Source organism: Melampsora larici-populina (genome assembly GCF_000204055.1).
Source record: "Melampsora larici-populina 98AG31 unplaced genomic scaffold MELLAscaffold_89, whole genome shotgun sequence".
NCBI classification, from domain to species: domain Eukaryota; kingdom Fungi; phylum Basidiomycota; class Pucciniomycetes; order Pucciniales; family Melampsoraceae; genus Melampsora; species Melampsora laricis-populina.
The window spans coordinates 20,177-36,573 of record NW_006768853.1 but is presented as its reverse complement, the minus strand read 5'-3'; the positions used below and the strand labels follow the sequence as shown (position 1 = coordinate 36,573).

General features: G+C 39.3%; 3 protein-coding genes across 3 annotated transcripts; 2 read left to right on the top strand and 1 right to left on the bottom strand.

Moving 5' to 3' along the window:
* Positions 1-6,747: 6,747 nt before the first annotated feature.
* On the bottom strand, positions 6,748-8,786 carry MELLADRAFT_79711 (uncharacterized protein; the record flags this gene model as incomplete). Its single annotated transcript, XM_007418323.1, has 6 exons — positions 6,748-7,234; positions 7,303-7,422; positions 7,509-7,538; positions 7,614-7,685; positions 7,773-7,994; positions 8,072-8,786. 6 exons carry the CDS (start codon positions 8,711-8,713, stop codon positions 6,899-6,901), a joined length of 1,422 nt encoding a protein of 473 aa, XP_007418385.1.
* A 4,225-nt stretch (positions 8,787-13,011) lies between these two features.
* Positions 13,012-13,384, top strand: MELLADRAFT_95751 (uncharacterized protein; the record flags this gene model as incomplete). The annotated part of the gene is made up of 3 exons (XM_007418325.1): positions 13,012-13,170; positions 13,254-13,311; positions 13,368-13,384. The coding sequence occupies 3 exons, from the start codon at positions 13,012-13,014 to the stop codon at positions 13,382-13,384; spliced, it is 234 nt and encodes a 77-aa protein (XP_007418387.1).
* Positions 13,385-14,081: 697 nt separating this feature from the next.
* On the top strand, positions 14,082-16,300 carry MELLADRAFT_69370 (uncharacterized protein; the record flags this gene model as incomplete). Its single annotated transcript, XM_007418312.1, has 8 exons — positions 14,082-14,151; positions 14,219-14,778; positions 14,848-14,934; positions 15,017-15,181; positions 15,256-15,544; positions 15,616-15,645; positions 15,706-15,819; positions 16,167-16,300. 8 exons carry the CDS (start codon positions 14,082-14,084, stop codon positions 16,298-16,300), a joined length of 1,449 nt encoding a protein of 482 aa, XP_007418374.1.
* Between the last annotated feature and the right edge of the window lie 97 nt (positions 16,301-16,397).

Below are 16,397 nucleotides of genomic sequence, written 5' to 3'. Positions count from 1 at the left end.
TTACGTTTCACTTTTTCTTTTTCAAAACAGAACAACAAGCAATATCGGAATGATTTTTTATTGCAATTTAACAGGAGACCAGATATCATTATTGTCTTACTAGAGCCAAAATGTGATTTCTTTTACAACAATGTTTTTGTGGTGAAACCATGAGCCACAAAAAAAAGTCAATTTTGAATAGATTTTCTTCATTTTTTTTTCTTTGACATGTTTCTTATGACCCAGCCAAAGCCATGTGGATGGTTTTGGCCCAAAAATATTATATATGTATCTTGTGTCTAGTATAGAGATATTCCACTTTCATAATTCAATTTCTACAAACACCAATCAACTTCCCTTCAATTGAGCATGGGAAAATCATTGGAAGTATAATTGGTAATAAAGCATTGATCACTACACACCTGAGCCATAGCAGTGCACCCACACTACATATGTACAGCAGGATGGGTAAATTGAGAGCCATCTTGTACATACAGAGATGCTCAGATATTGGCTCATCTGGATGAGTAACAATTTAGTTTTCTCACAATTGAACTTTGTAAAAAGAGATCTTTGGGGTCTTATTTTGAACCTAGTCTTTGTGTATGTTCATGGAGCATCTCACATGTCTGAAATCTGTCATCTGGAGCCTTGTGATGATGTTGAGATCACCTCATAAAGCTCAAGGTTCCATGACCACCAAGAAAGTCCTACTACCCATAACTGGAACTTGAAGCATTACATATTCTAGCCAAAAATACCATATATGATCCTACAGATATCCTGATCTATCTGATCACAAAGAGTCCTCCAAAGAACCTTTGTGTTGCATGTATCAGTACAAGACCAAACTTACCAATCTAAAGCAAACCATCTTCACAAAAACAAAACCATATCATTCTCAAAGACACAAGAAATCCTTCTTCCATTTCATGGTTCCAAATTGATCCCAATACCAAGATCATGGAAGTTGAACTGATCTGCAAGCCAAGACTTATCTACATATAATACACCCAAAAATCTTCCAGAATTCATCTCATCTCATCTCAACTCATCAAGTTTAAGTTTTCCAACCCCGCTGATCACAATACATTCCAAACCAAAAGTCTTGTGACTGTGTTACAAACGTTTTTGCTACTTAATGAATTTGAAGCCTTGAGTCAAGCCTGGCTCGCAGCGCTGCGCAGCGCTGCTTGCCGCCGATTGGGAAGCGCAGTGTAATTTGGACCGTCTGAATCTTGACAACTTTCAGCAAAACTAAAAAAAAACTCGCGGCAAAATGTCAACTGAAAGCTAAACTTAGGCCGAGCAGCGCTTCGCAGCGCTTCAGGCAAAAAAGCAGCGATTTTTTTTTGGAAAAAGAAAATGAATTCATATTGTTCAAGAGAAACATAAAAGAATGTCTAGAAAGATAAAACAAGCAGTAGTAAAGTATTTTAAAAGAGCGTAGAGAAAATAAAAAAAAAAAAGTTAAATTGAATAAAAAAAACAGTAAAACAAGAAAATTAAAAGTGAGACTGTCTAGTTTTCTTTTTGATTGACTTCTTCCCAAATTCTAGAACCTTGCCAACTTCACCAAAATCCCCAATAAGGGGCACACCTTCATTTGCCCAGATTTGACCACTAACGGTCATCTCAATCATCCGAGGGAGCATTCCACCCCGTTCAGCTGTGCAAACTCGACCTGCAATTGAAAACGATCTCTCAGGGGCAGCAGAAGCCGCTGGTGTCGCTAAATAATCACGAGCAAGAACCGATAGGACTGGGTATTTTCCACCTTGTGCCTGTTAGAGACAGATTGATCAGTACATGTTAGAATGAAGATAAGCGAGAAGATCACGTACTTTCCACCAGTCCAATGCGGTTTGTGGATCATTCATATCGGTCGCAGCCATTGGATCAATACCTTGAATGTAACGCTCGAGCTCATTAAGTTTGCTTGAAGTGACCACATCATTGTAGAAGTTTAAAAAGTCGTTGGTACCGGGTGGGGAGTCAGGTGGTGGAGTCGTGTTGGTTATTGGATCTTGATGGTCAGGTGAATCGTGTTGTGTTGTGAAGCACGATTCTAATAAGTCTTGAGCCCGGAAGTGATGGTTCGAATTGTTTCCAAAGGCGTGAGCAAAGAACTTAAGACGAAGACCGGGGTGAAATATCGCCGCTAGAACTAAGGTCTGACATTCAAGTGCCTCACCCAAATACTTGGTTATTCTATCTATCATAATATCTACCATCGGAAAGAGCGGATCGTTGTCGTGCATAACTTTCAAACGTTCTTCCATCGAAGATTTGAGCTGCACGTATTTTACTAATACCATACACCCGGTCGGTTTATCGCCTTCCATATCGCGAGTCATTATCTTATATGGCTATAAGAGATGGTGACGAAGAAACCAAAAGTAAGAAAAATAAACAAAACCATCAAGAAAAAGAAATGAATAAGAAAACTGAGCAAAATCAACTTCCAAACTTACCGTCAGTATATCTAGCATGTCCCTCATGGCTTGCCAATCGGCCACGGAGAAGACTAGCTCCTCAAAGTAGCCATCTCGTTTACCGTCCTTTCTTGGACGTCGTCTCTTGGAGTGCACTTCAGTCAAGTCCTCTTTCATAACTGTATCTATCAACTAATTAAAATCACATTTGTTAGCCTTGTCACATGAAAGAAAATATTCAAAAATGATATGAAACGAAAATTATACAAACATTGCGAGCCTCCCACATCCGCTCCCAACGTTCGGCTCGAATTCCCCAACGAATTCCATGCCCTGACAAGAGAGCCTTGAGGGGTCGTAAACCTTCAGCTTTGCGTTGAATATTAGCATGTTCTCGTCGCCGATTGAAATCGGCACGATGTCCACTCGATCGAGTCAACTTCTTGTTGACAGTCTCCATCTTCAAAAAGATAAGTATTAGAGGATAATATTCAAGAAATGAAAGAATAGAGATAAATATGAAAAACTTACATCTTTGGTGAGTTGCTTCATGTACGTGTCACCTAAAAGGTAAGCTTTTTTGCGGTTCCGGTAAATTTGAGGCTCATCTTCTTCCTCGATATCTTCTTCATCAGGGTCAGCATTGGATTCAGCTTCATCTGAATCACTGCTGTGAATACTCTCCACATCGTCACCATTATCACTATCAAGGTCGTCAAGGTTGGAATCTGGAGAGCCACTTCTTGCCTCGTCGTCTTCTTCGATCACTGCCAAAGTGTCAATGGCTGGAAACCTACCTAAAGCATGGTGACGAACCCGCATCGGTTTCATTCCAAGGGCGTCGAGACCAGCTTTGACAATCAGGCCCATCTTGTGACAGAAGCACCTGATGGACATTGATTTTGGTTTCCAACCAAAATCATGCCCTGATCGAATACCTTCATCATGCAATTGTCGGTGCATTTCCCGTTCAAGAGTGAAGTTGTTGCTGCCGGAATCTGAGACGTTGGCGAGCATGTAAAATATCAAAATCAATGTCAGCACCCGAAAAGTAAAGACAATTGTTCAAATTTGAAAGGATGATTAAAAATTAAAAAAAGAAAACAAAAAACTCATCTTTTGATAAAGATTGTTCTTCTTTAAGATCGCCACCATTGGCTCAGCGAGCAGGGTACCTTTGTGATGCCATGCCACAAGCTTGAAACTTAAGTGCCGGACTACGTACTTCCAATCTTTGGTAATGAACGAGACCGATGCCCCGATGAAGGCATGAAGATTGCCTTTCACCGTCCAAACATCCTGTATCAAACAGAATTTGCTAGTTAAGTCCTGTCAAAAGCAAAAGACAAAGGAATGATGATTGGATCAACTTGATTTTATTATCGAATGAAAAGTAAAAAAACTCACCTTGAGTTCCTGATCAATGACCAACGTGCGAAAGGATAAATATAATCGTTTCGCCTCATCGGCCGACCACTTTCGACCGTATACTCGTGCCTCAGGTCGTAGCCAAAATAGAATGGCCTTTAGAAGAGGATCGTCGATTCTCTTGAATGGTAGCGCTTGCGAAACTTGCCAAACAGTCAGACATTGGTTGAGTGTCTTGACTGAAAACGCTGGCGGGGCTGCTACAAATGTGGCGAGTGAGCCTTGATGAGCGTTCTGGAGACGTTGAGCTCGGAGTTCGTTCACAGTGGGTGGGAGCTTGGCACCAGCTGTGATGGCCTGACGACGACGAGGACAGCCTGCTCCTGCTTTTCCAGGAGCATTGCTTCCATCTCGGTGAACCTTGAGGTTTGATCGAGAACTACCACTGATACGAACTACCTTCCTACATAATCGACAAGTGTAGGACAATGGTGGTCCTTCAGGAGGCTATAGATGTTGTGATTGTCAGTCTTCATTGTTTTGATCAGAGTTCATGACTGAGACGCGAGAGAAGAACGAGAAATATACTTACATCTGGCTCGCCATGCTGGTTAACTCCATATTCCGGATCCTCAAAGTACACATACGGACTGTCGTATTCGAGTTCGACGGGCTGATTGCGTTTTCGTTTGCGAATACGTTCATTCTCTTCGTCCGAGTCCTGCCGCAAGTCAACTGTGGGTGGACCCGATAGGTTCTGGTGTTTGACATTTGGAATCAATCACTAAATGAGATAGAAATTTGAGATAACCAAAAAATTGTGACTTACCAGTGGCCGAAGACGACCTGAACCTGAAGTATTCACAGAGGATGAGCTAGCTACCCCAACCTCTGAGAACGAGACCGAACGTTCTCGTCGGTTTCGGTTCGAGGTACCGGTAGCAGTGCCCTACGTAATGTTTGTATCAATCATACAAAGGAAAGATCAACTAATCAGATACGATATTCATGAAATCTAAATAGAAAATAAAACGACTTACTTGGAATAAGGAAACTAAAGCACGAGCTGGTTCACCAAGATCTAGAGCACCAGGTAAAGAAGCCGAGCGCTCTCTGCGACGATGGACATGTCCATCGCGCACATCCCTACCTAACCCTAAGTCTACTAGACCACGGCGAGAGTCGGAAGAGGGAACAATCATTCCAGGCTGGCGTCTGGCAGGTGTAACTACACGAGAAGATCGTCGAGGTTGGCTGGCAGGTTCTTGGTCAGTCTCGTAGCCCGAAGAAACAAATGATTTAAGGGTAGATTGCTTAGACATGATCGGTGACTACGAAGTTCGAATGGTGTGGGTTAATGAAGTCAATGAAGTAGTTAATGGAATCGATCGAGTAATTAAATATGGATTGGGTTGATGGAATCGATTGAGTATATAAGGATTTAGAAAATTTAACCCAAAGATCAACAACTATAACTATAATGATGGGAGTCAATGAGATTGAATGATGGGAAGAAACGGACATACCTTTATGAGCAAGAGCAGTTGATTGGTCCACGATTTCGAACATCGAAGCCACTGAATGTCGAGACTGAGAGATGATGAGATCCAGCGGCATGGAAAGTATCGAAGCCACTGATTGTTGAGACTGAGTGATGATTCGATCCAGTGGCATGGAAAGTCCATAGCGCAAAGAAAGCTCTGAGAAGAAGATTGAAAATATTCGATCGATATGGTAAAGGCGCCAAATTGGAAAGCTTGAATTGAAGATCTTGATCTGTGCGCAAGGCGTGAATGGAAATGGATGGTGGATGGATGGTGGCTGGCTTTGGGTGGGTGGTGAAGTCTGAACGCAGGCTGGAAACTGGAAGGTCAGCGTGGGTTAGGGGTTCATCAGCGGAAAGCGCAACCTCCCGAATTTATGGCCCCGAATGATAGCGGGAAGTGCAACGCCGAGGTCCAGGATTCCGGGGCCAGCGGAGCGCCTGCGCCTGGCGCTGCGTGCTTTTCTCAACGCTGCGAGCCAGACTTGCTTGAGTCCTACAGACACTTGAATGTACCATGGCCAATGGGAATGAATATGAGTTGAACTTTGAACTTTTCAGCTAAAGAATATTAAAGGCTTTAAACCTTAATGACAACCTGTGTACCTATTCACCACTCTTACAATTTCAGAACTACAGACCAAGTCTCCCATACCATTCCATACTTCAAAACAAGTCAATATATAACCAAACCTAGATCAATCACCACTACCTTTCCCTTTCAAACTCATACATAAACCATTAAACCATTCAAATAAAAGAAACCAGTTTATTAATAATTAATGTTAGTTTTTTTTAGTTAGTTTCATTAAGAATGCGATTTTTTTTTATCACAACAACAACAGTAGTAAGACAAATCGAATAAAAAATGATAAAAAAAATGATTAGGATGTAAAGAGAAAGAGGGAAAAGAAAATCTTTAGAGGGATGTTTGTTATGGAAGGAAACAAAATGGTTTAGGATTTGAAAGGTCGAAGAGAATTGGATTAAGGAGAATTAAATTAAAAGAGAAATTAAGAGAAAAACAGATCAAGGATGAAAAAAAACAGATATCCAAAGGAAGAGAAAAAACAGAATGAATGAATGAGTTTGATATCTAGTTGATTTTTAAAATATAAATAATAAAAAAACCAAAAAAATGATATACTAATAATCCAACTTATCAAGTATGAATAAGTAGTAGAAAAGTAGTAAAGTAATCAAAAAAGAAAAAAAGTAAAAAGTTCAAAAGAATGATTAGTAAATTTTTAATAATTAAAGAAAATTAAATAAATTAAAAAAAGATTTTTTAGTATGAGTATGTGTGTGTGTTTTTCTCTAGTTTTAAAATCATACAACATTTTAAAAGAAGTCCATATAAAAAAAAGTAAATGATAAACTACAAAGAGATCAAGTTTTCACATCCAAAAAAAAAAAGTCATCACTAATCCCTTCCAGAAAAAGAAGAAAAAGAAGAAGAAAAAAAAAACGATTTCGAAAAAAAAGAATGAATTTTAAAGAGATCCAAAACCGATCCAACTGGGCGAAAAACCCACCAAACCTTCCCATGAATATACAAAATCCATCTTGTTCTTCAATTCCAAACCAACCTTTTAAACTTTAACAACCGATCTACAATTTCTTTTTCCAAATCGAATTCTACTTCATCTTCATTCTCTTCCAAGATCGATTTCAATTTCCCAATAGCCGTCACCTTCCCATTTCCATCCTTCCCATCCTTTCCAGTGCTTAGATCACTTAAATTCTGGGAAATAGATTGAGAATAGGAAAGGTTTCTTTGTGATAAGATAGGTTGATTGTTTAAAGAAATCAATGAAACCTTTGAAGGTTTTAAACAGATTGATCCATCTGATTTACAGGACCTTAGTTTCTTAAGCTTAGTTTCTTTAGACAAATCTCGATTTCCAATCTAAACAAGAAAAAAGGATTAAATGGTTTGGTTTAAGAAGCTTTTTGGAAGGAAATTGAAACACTCACTGGAGCTTCTGTGGTTATTCTTAGTGCGCTATGGGTAGGTTTTGGAAGTTGGACGGGGTCTAGATCGGTTTGTGTGTTCCAGGAAGTCGATGATGAACCAATCGTAACAGGTGACAACAACTACTCTCAAAAAACACCACAGATCATCCAAAATTCAGTTCGTGTGGTTAAACAGTAAGAAAAGCTTCAGAAGATGGACAACTTACCACTGAATTGGTTGAATCGCGTCGACGATCCTAAATGATCAACCAAAAAGAAACAGATCAGTCAACAGATCAATCGAGATCAAAGAAAAGCAATCATTACTGAACTGTAGAATGAGCACGAAACCTATGATCATGTGTAAAACTTGTACCAAGCGATTCAGACTCAGGTCCGATCAACTAAAAAACCCCAAACCCAAACCAAAACTCAGATTTCAAGCAACCTACTTCAAGTGTTTCTACAAACCGAAATCCAAAAAAGCTTACCTGATAAAATGAATCGTATTGAGATCTTCTATGATCAGGACTAAGTTGATGGTTTCGATGACCAGAACCAGATCTAGGAGAATAAATCCTTGGTGGTAGAGCTTGGTCAGGTGAAGAAAGCGAAGTGTTTGTAGTAGTCGTCATCGATTCAGTAAACATTCTTCTATGATTAAAGATGATTGATTCGGAATTCAATTGACGTCTATGAGTAGGTCTTTCTCCCTACCATCCCCCGAAAAAAAGAGAATCAGTTTCCTCTTCATTTGAAACTTTTTATTTATGTGGTTTTGGAAACTTACAGTTAGATTAGAAGGAGAACTGATTTGATCGTTTAATAGATTAGATCTTAAACTGATCCGTTTCGAATGATTTAAATTCACCGAAGCAGATCTAGCTAATTTATAAGGCAACAACAAAGGTTTAGGCGTATAGACATTCGAACTTCGATGAGCCAGTTTCGGAAGTTTTCTTGCTTTAGCTTCAAGCACGGCTTGTTTGACTTTTACAATGGCTAAGACTCTTTCTTGTTGATTGGTTTCGGTTGGAGACATCAAGTTTCGACGGATCATAGCGTCTTCTCTTGTTGTAGATGATAAGAGAGTTGATGTTGAACTTGACGATCTGATTGAGTCTGTTCTTGTATGGATCGGTTTGGTGGTCCTTTGGTGATTAGATTTGATGGATGGATTGGTGTGGGTTTGGTCATCTTGAATGGATGGTTGATTGATGGGTTTTGAATGAAAGGTAGGTTTGTTGGGTAATTTGAATGATGGACGATGTTCTTTTGATGGTGAAGTTGGTTGGTTCATGGATTGAGATGATATTAAATTAGGTTTCTTGGATGGTTTGATCGGTTGGTTTTCTTTGTTTTGATGATGATGATGATGAGAGATTGGACGTGGTGGTAAAGGATGTCTGATTTGATTAGTTTTGGAAACCATGATGACTTGATTGTTTGTGAAGATGTGAATGTGAATTTTTGTTAATCGGATGAATGAATTCGATGATCGTGAGTAGAATTGTAAAGAGAAAATGAAGAGTGAATCGATGAGAGTTAGAAACTAGAAATCAATTTAAGTCAAACCACCACATTCACATAGAACTTCCTTCAACTCTTCTTCTTCATCTCAAGCTCAAACTCAAATTATCAATTTCATTTCAATCTCATCTGATCACCCTACATATTCCAAAGATTGCACTCTTCATCAGCTCAATCTAAAATTACTATGAATCCAAAAAACCTAATCAGACGATATCCTAACTCACACAACACCTTCTCAGGTAGGCGAACCCCCGCCAAGAGCAATCACAACCAACGCCTTCAATGTGCGATCAAAGCCCTTACGTTTCCGAACAAATCAAAGAACAAAATTGACATTTCTGAGTTCAATTACATACATAATGGTATGACCAGTTCATACGATTTGAAAGGTAAAGATGATCAACACAAGTTATTTTGATACTATCTCCTTCCCACCATTCCACAGTCATATCAATCCTGCATTCACCTGTGGTCCAACCAATTCAACCTTTGAGCAGAAGGACATAAACCTTTTTTTTTAAAAGAAACAAATAAAGTCAGATCAAGAAAGATATTAAAACAAAAATAGAATAGGTTTACTTCTAATTACACATTTTTTGCTTGTTACCTCTCCACAGTATCTTATTTCATAGGCTTAATTTTATTGATTGAGAACATTGGTGAAGGCCACAGGCTTCCAGTCTTTCCAAGTCATATTTCCAGCCTCCTTCTTGGTTAAAGACTTGTTAAGGAGAAAATCAATCTGGGAATAAGTCCACTTGTGCTTATTGGGCTTTGAAGGGTTGGGGTCTTTCTTGGCTCAAGACATGGGTGTTGATAGGTTGAAAATAATTGAGAAAAGATGGAAAAAGGAAAAAAAAGAAAGAAAGATTGAAGGAGGAGGAAGGGAGAATGGGAATAGCTGACCAACGTTTTAAACATGTTTGAAGGCAGATACAACATTAGCTGTGTTCAAACCTAACCTGGTTGCCAAAAAAAACTTGGTATGTATACTCAGTTACTTCTTTGGTGGTAAACTTTGTGTATCAAGTTGACATTTATTAACAGCTCCCAGCCAAAATTTCAACCCAGGTTAGGTTTACAATCACCAAATTCCCACACTTTACTCCTTGCAAGAATTCAAGCAAGTGAGTTATGACAAACAGGCAGGCTTGGGCTTGTGAAGGGGAAAAAAGTTTGGGTGAGGAGAATCTTTCCTCCAGCTTATAATTATTAAAACTTTTCATCCCATTGATGAGTTTTCTAAGACCAAAGAAAACTCGTGTTTCTCCTTCTAATTAGACAATTGTGAGTGTCCAAAAAAAAAACTTGACCCCCTCATCTTTTTTTTTTGCTCACAGAACACAACAGGATTGTAATGTTATGTAGTATATTGTATCTCAAAAATAAAATATTCTTTTTGAAGGGAGCACAGGCCTACTGTAGGATCACAGCAAGGGAAGAGTCACTCCTAGACCTGTGTTATCTTTGAAGCTGGGATCTTAGAGTAGCCTGATATTCTGAAGAATATACAGGGATTTCGTACAGCTATGTGTTACGAGAACTTAAGGTATTGACTAAGTAAAAAGCACTTACTGTTAAGAGCAAGATTTAGATAAATTCTGGTGGATTCAAAATAAGTGGTAAGGAAGCACAGAGCAGGTTTAAATAATTTAACTGGGTTGTAGAATCAAGTTGACTATGGAGTTAAAGAATTGAAAGGGATTCAGTGACTAGGTTATGACAACTAAGATTTATTTCCGAAAAGAAAGTAAGAGGCATTTGGGTTACATTTATTTTATGGTATTAAGTTTTAAGAAGACATCTGGATCTTGGTTTTGAAAACAGGACAAAATAAAAGATCATCTGGGTATTTCTGCTAGATAATTAAATAGAACATATAGACAGAGATCAAGTTTTAGAACTGGATTCTCAAAAGGAAAGACAGACTTTGGTCCATGTTGAAAGTTTGATGAAGTAAAATATGATGCCCCTTCATTCTGGTGGCAAGAATCCATAGCTTTTATACCTTTCTTGAAACCTAGTTGTATAGTTAATTTGATACTTCAGCAATATTTTTTGCTGGTGTTGCTTAATTATGTCTGTGGCCAAGAGAGTCCTCTGGCTGGTGTTTTCTTAAGACTTTCCAAAATCTAAGGAAGCATGTCATCTGATATTTTCTTTGGTGCTATCTTTTGTAGGTAATAGTATTTTATTTATTTATTAGTTTCTTACCTAATATTTTCCTTACCCAAAGTCCTTCTTGGTTTGTGAACTTTTGATAGTCTAGTAATTATTTTTTCTATACTATCTTCCTTGACCTGTGAGTTTTCTTCTTATCATTCTTAATAAGTTCTTTTTATGCTTTCTTATTGTATCATCCTTCCAAGGTTTTTTTACATTATTATTTCATAAGTATTGTGATTTGTCATTCATATGGGTCTTTGAAACTAGACTGTCAAGTTGTCATTGTTATATTATATATTTTTTGTAATGGTTTTGTGAATCTTTGAAACTAGATTCAAGGTGTAATGTTTTATAATTTAAAAAGTATCTGCAATGCGGACACAGGGTAATTTTACAATATTACTTCTTTGAAGTGCTCTTGGAGCTTAGGTGTAAGGTCTTGAGTACTGAAAGTGTACCACATGAAGACCACACTTTACATTTCTTATCATATCCTTGATTAACAGTATGTCCAACAGTGCACTCCTCACAAATACAGCCGGTATAGTGAGTTTGAATAGTTCAGCACACTTGCAGTCCCACACACTGAGTATGGCCCAGATCCACAATACCTTAACATCCAAATTTGTCAAATTGCTCAAGTAAAGTGGTGATACCAGTGGCACAAGTGTATGTACATTAAGGTTTGTAAGAACCCATGATGAATGTATTGCAAGCTTTTACAACATTCTAGAGCCCTCAGAAAAGGACTTGCTCAAAAATCCTGCTGGTCTTGGGCCAAAGTCTGTGTATAGGCCCTAAGCTTAAGTAGATGTGGCTGTTTTGGAAGAAGGGCTTAAGCTTAAGCTTATGGTGAGACAAACCTTTAAGATCTTAGCGAATCCTAAGCAAATTTCTTGTTTGACAGTCAACCCAAACCTTTACTGCTTGATCAATATACTATGAAGCCTTACCTCTGTCTCTTCCTTTATATACCAGCATTTGTGGTGATGCCAATGGATTCTTTTCTGGATTTGAGGTGATTTATATTTCACACTGTAAGAACCATTCATTTAGGTTAGATCTACATTCAATACAACAATTTTTGTTTGTGATTCATCAAGATTCAAAGACACTTATACTGAACAAATGAAGATAATTGGTAATGGATAAAGTTCACTACTCTCACTTGAATCATGAATCACAAAGCACATTCAAAAGCAATCTTGAGGCCTTTCTTTCAATCCTGTTTTGCCTACATACCCCTATGTATATGCCTTCTATCTTTTTCTCTTGGGATTTGGTCTCAAGCTCTTGGTCTTGTTTTTACCACAGAAAATCCTTTGCTTCTATTTTTTCTTCCCGAGAAATATCATTGGGTTTATTTGGTCTTACATTGTGATTGTTATGGTTTGGTTGGTATCTTTGGGTTTGATAAGTTATTCTTGATTACATCACTAGTCATTTCTTTCCAGCTCTCATGGAGTTTCACTAAAGTACTGTTGTTCTTCCAAAGCTTGCCGAAAATTCCATACCAAACTGCTTGAGTTTTGCAGGAAAACTTGGACAAGCTTTTTTGAGAATGACAGGACTATGTACAGTCACAAAAAGCTTGACAGATGCCTGTCTGACAAAGCCAAGTGATTTGGCTTGGAATTCTTTATGTCAAGCTTGGTGAGATTGGTTTGCACATGTCACTTACTTCTTGGTGGTGTTTGAAAGGTTCAAAGAAGGAATTCAACTGATTCATGATCATGTTTGTTGAGAATTTGTTGGACTATTATTCTGCAAACTGAGTCTTGAGCCTTCAGCTTTGGGCAATTCTGGTCATTCAAAGATGGCATACCTGCCACCATACCTGCCACGGAAGTGTTGTGTACATACAGCTGTTGTAAGAACTATTGGTAAATTTCGCGGGGTTGTGTGTTTCCAAGTTTTAACTGGGGTTTAATCTGTCGTCCAAAACTCTTTTTTTTTTTGTTTTCACAGGCCTAAACGTTAATTTGATTCCGCAAAATTATGTTGATCATAGCTGTCTTCAGCTGTCTTGTAATGCTTCCAAGCATCAATTTCCATTCACGAAAGTTTCGAAAGTCTGAACAGGCCTCCGGTTCTTATACCGACCAACCTCAACCACCGTCAAATCCTCCACAGGCCGCTTCAGCCTTCGACCCTCTTTTTGACATTTTGGGGCTTTCATCCTTTCGAATGGTACGTAAAAACATGTTTCTGCTTCTTCATTACCAAAGATTTCAATCATAAGATACTCATCATGAGAACTTCAATCAACATAGGCGTCCCATGGAACACGGATCCTGACCTTCATCAAAATTTCAATAACAAGCAAAGAGGGTATGTGTTTGGTTTATCTTCAAGACTTCGATAACAATGTTGATTGTTTCTTTCAGTATTTTTGTTGCAATAAAGAAAGGACGACGTTTCTATAGAACGATGGAATTCCATCAACAATTAATCAATTCTTACCGAAGATTTCTTTCACGGTTTCTTCTTTCACGGTTTCTGTGTTTATTTTGACCGCAAGAGTTCCATTATGAAGTTGATTCATGCTTGGCCTCTTTTTTATGAATGACAGAAGAACAGCGATTCTATCAAACGATGCCGAAGATTTCAACCACGAATTCATATCTTTTGATTTTATTATGGTCACCAACATATGAAAAATGGGGTTATGACCTCATATGACCTCATGAGCCCATATGATTTCATAACGGAAAAGGCGGTTGCGTTTAAGAAAACGGGGTTGGGTTTGATGACACCCAAAAGGTATAAATAGTTGGGCTTTTGCCCAACTATTCTGTTTAACTCATCGATCTCACAAAGTACAATCTTTATCTTTGACCTGGCTTTGTCTCAATCTTCTGACCAATTTGTCTTCGCTAATCTCGCAGGTTTCGAATTTCTGCCATCATAAACCTGCTTTAAATCTTTTCTTGACACATCACCTTTGTCTTGTTTTCGGTGTGTTTGTTTCTCTCTGTTTTTCTTCTTTCTGAACCTGACTTTTTTTTTGGATTTTTTTTTCTAATCCCATCGTTTTTTTATCATTTTCCTAATACCATTTGCATGAGCAGCTTGACATCTTCTCGATTCAACACAATAAAATGTCTAACCATCAAACCCCCGTTCCAAATGACTCAGACGTGCCCGCGGTCCAAGGCCACATGAATGCACGTATGTGCAACTCCTTGCTTATACAGTGTTGATTTGCCTAAACTGAACCCCCTTATATTTTCTTCAGTTTTTGATGAGCCGTCTAATAAAACCGGTGACGACGCTCCTGCAACATGTAGCCAACAAAATCCGCTGTACCGGATCGGCACCGTGCCTCGGATTCAATTTGACCAACGAAACGAAATGATTGTCCAGGTCAAGTTCAAAATCCATACGGAAATGGAAGTTGCAGCTGAACAACCGACGTTGATTAAGGTAGCTAGCAGGACTCGCAAAAGTGCTGCTAGCGCGGCTGTCCGCTACAACTTGATTGAATCAAAGATGTTCAATCAAGGTAACGTCATTGATTTGGTGAAGTGTTTGTTTGGGAAGTCGCTAAACGACTTCAAAGGCATGTGTGGCGACATATGTGAGGAGTACGAACCCGGAATGCGCCACATGGTTCTCAAAAGCGACCTTGCTCCGCGTTTGAGATGGATGGGTCAGGTGGGTCGAGAAAAGGTATTCCTTGTGGACTGTCTTACCTGGCAGAGCTTTGTAGATTTGCTTGCCAAAGCCACCAAGCACAAGGGCTCGGTGACGATTTATACTGAAAATCCCAAGGAACAGGCCAAAAAGGTTGCTCAGGTTTGTCCTTAACTGTCATTCTTTTTCTGTCATGTATTCATCTTTTCGTTCTTCTCCTCTTGCTTTTAGACCAGCGCCGCCAAGCAGTTCATTGCTTCGGCGAGCGGCTCAACCGGCGCAGACGCGCAGGTGGGGGAACTCACCAAAGAGTTGGAGGTTCGTGATTTCTCTTTTTACCACCCCTCATATCCTTTTTGTTCTTTTTCATTTTCACGAACCTGAGCTCGTCGTGTGATAGGATGCGCGCAAGCGCATTGCGCTTCACGAATTAACGGCTCAGATCTTCCATGAGCAATCCCAAAAAGGGACCTCCGGCGATGGGGCCATATTGGTTTGCCCATGGGATCCGAGTTTCCAGTACCGCATGACGTGGAACGGGGCATGGGTCTGGGCAAAGGGCGTGGTCAGTAATTTCTTCTGTATATACCCTTTTTCCTTCGATATCATATCCAATCCCATGGTTTGATTTCATTTCAGCAAGCCGGAATGGCTACTCGTGAAATTCCCCCCCGGACCTACGAATACCTCGCTATTATCAAGAAATCCCGAGTGTTCCACAAGGGATTGAAAGTTGACGACCGAGTTAAGATGCAATCGTCTCATTTGAATCTCGATTTATCCCCCACCTTCAAGAAATCTGGAGGTTCTACCGAGAATTTCTTTGAATCACCTGCCCGACTTTTATTTCAAAAAGCGTCTAGTTCCAAGAGATCTGCGATCTTTGCAGATATCGGTAGGTCTGAAGATAAACAAGGTCAGGGTCAAGGTAAGCTCCAAAGTCTTCCTGTCATTATCTTGACATACTTCTCTGACCATCTTTCTTTATCGCCAATGCAGAAGACAAGAAAAAAATTAAACTTGAACCCAGTACGTTCCTTTTGATTCCATCCGTATGAACATCATCATTAACCAGGGGTTCATTTGTAGCCTCGCCCTCTGGAGTAGGCAAAGGGATCACGATAGTGCTGTCTTCTGATCCGGTGGAACCTACCAAAGGGACTTCGTCTCAAAATTTCAAGATACACATCAAGGATGAACCAGGTAAGCTTCCGATTATGATCTCCTCACTGAGCTTAAAACCTGTCTCAATCTGACCTGTTTTGTCTTTCTTTCTTTCTTGCTTTGACTGTTTGTTTATTTCTCTACCAGGTAAGCTTCCGATTATGATCTCCTCGCTTAGCTTAAAACCTGTCTCAATCTGACCTGTTTTGTCTTTCTTTCTTTCTTGCTTTGACTGTTTGTTTATTTCTCTACCAGGTAAGCTTCCGATTATGATCTCCTCGCTTAGCTTAAAACCTGTCTCAATCTGACCTGTTTTGTCTTTCTTTCTTTCTTTCTTGCTTTGACTGTTTGTTTATTTCTCTCTTTGTATCGACCGTGTGTGATAGGCTTGCACTCTCACTCTGGGTTTGGCCAAGGGTTATCGTTTGGTTTATCTTCTGGCCCAGGCAACACTCACGCTTTGCAAAGCATCAAGAAAGAGGACACGTATGACGCAGGTACATCCAGTTATTCATCTTAGGAGCCTCTATCTAAATGACAGATTACTGACTGCTCCAATTCGACTTTGATTATTTAGCTGCTAGCTTTTCGAGCTTGTTTGGGCACGGTGAAACTGT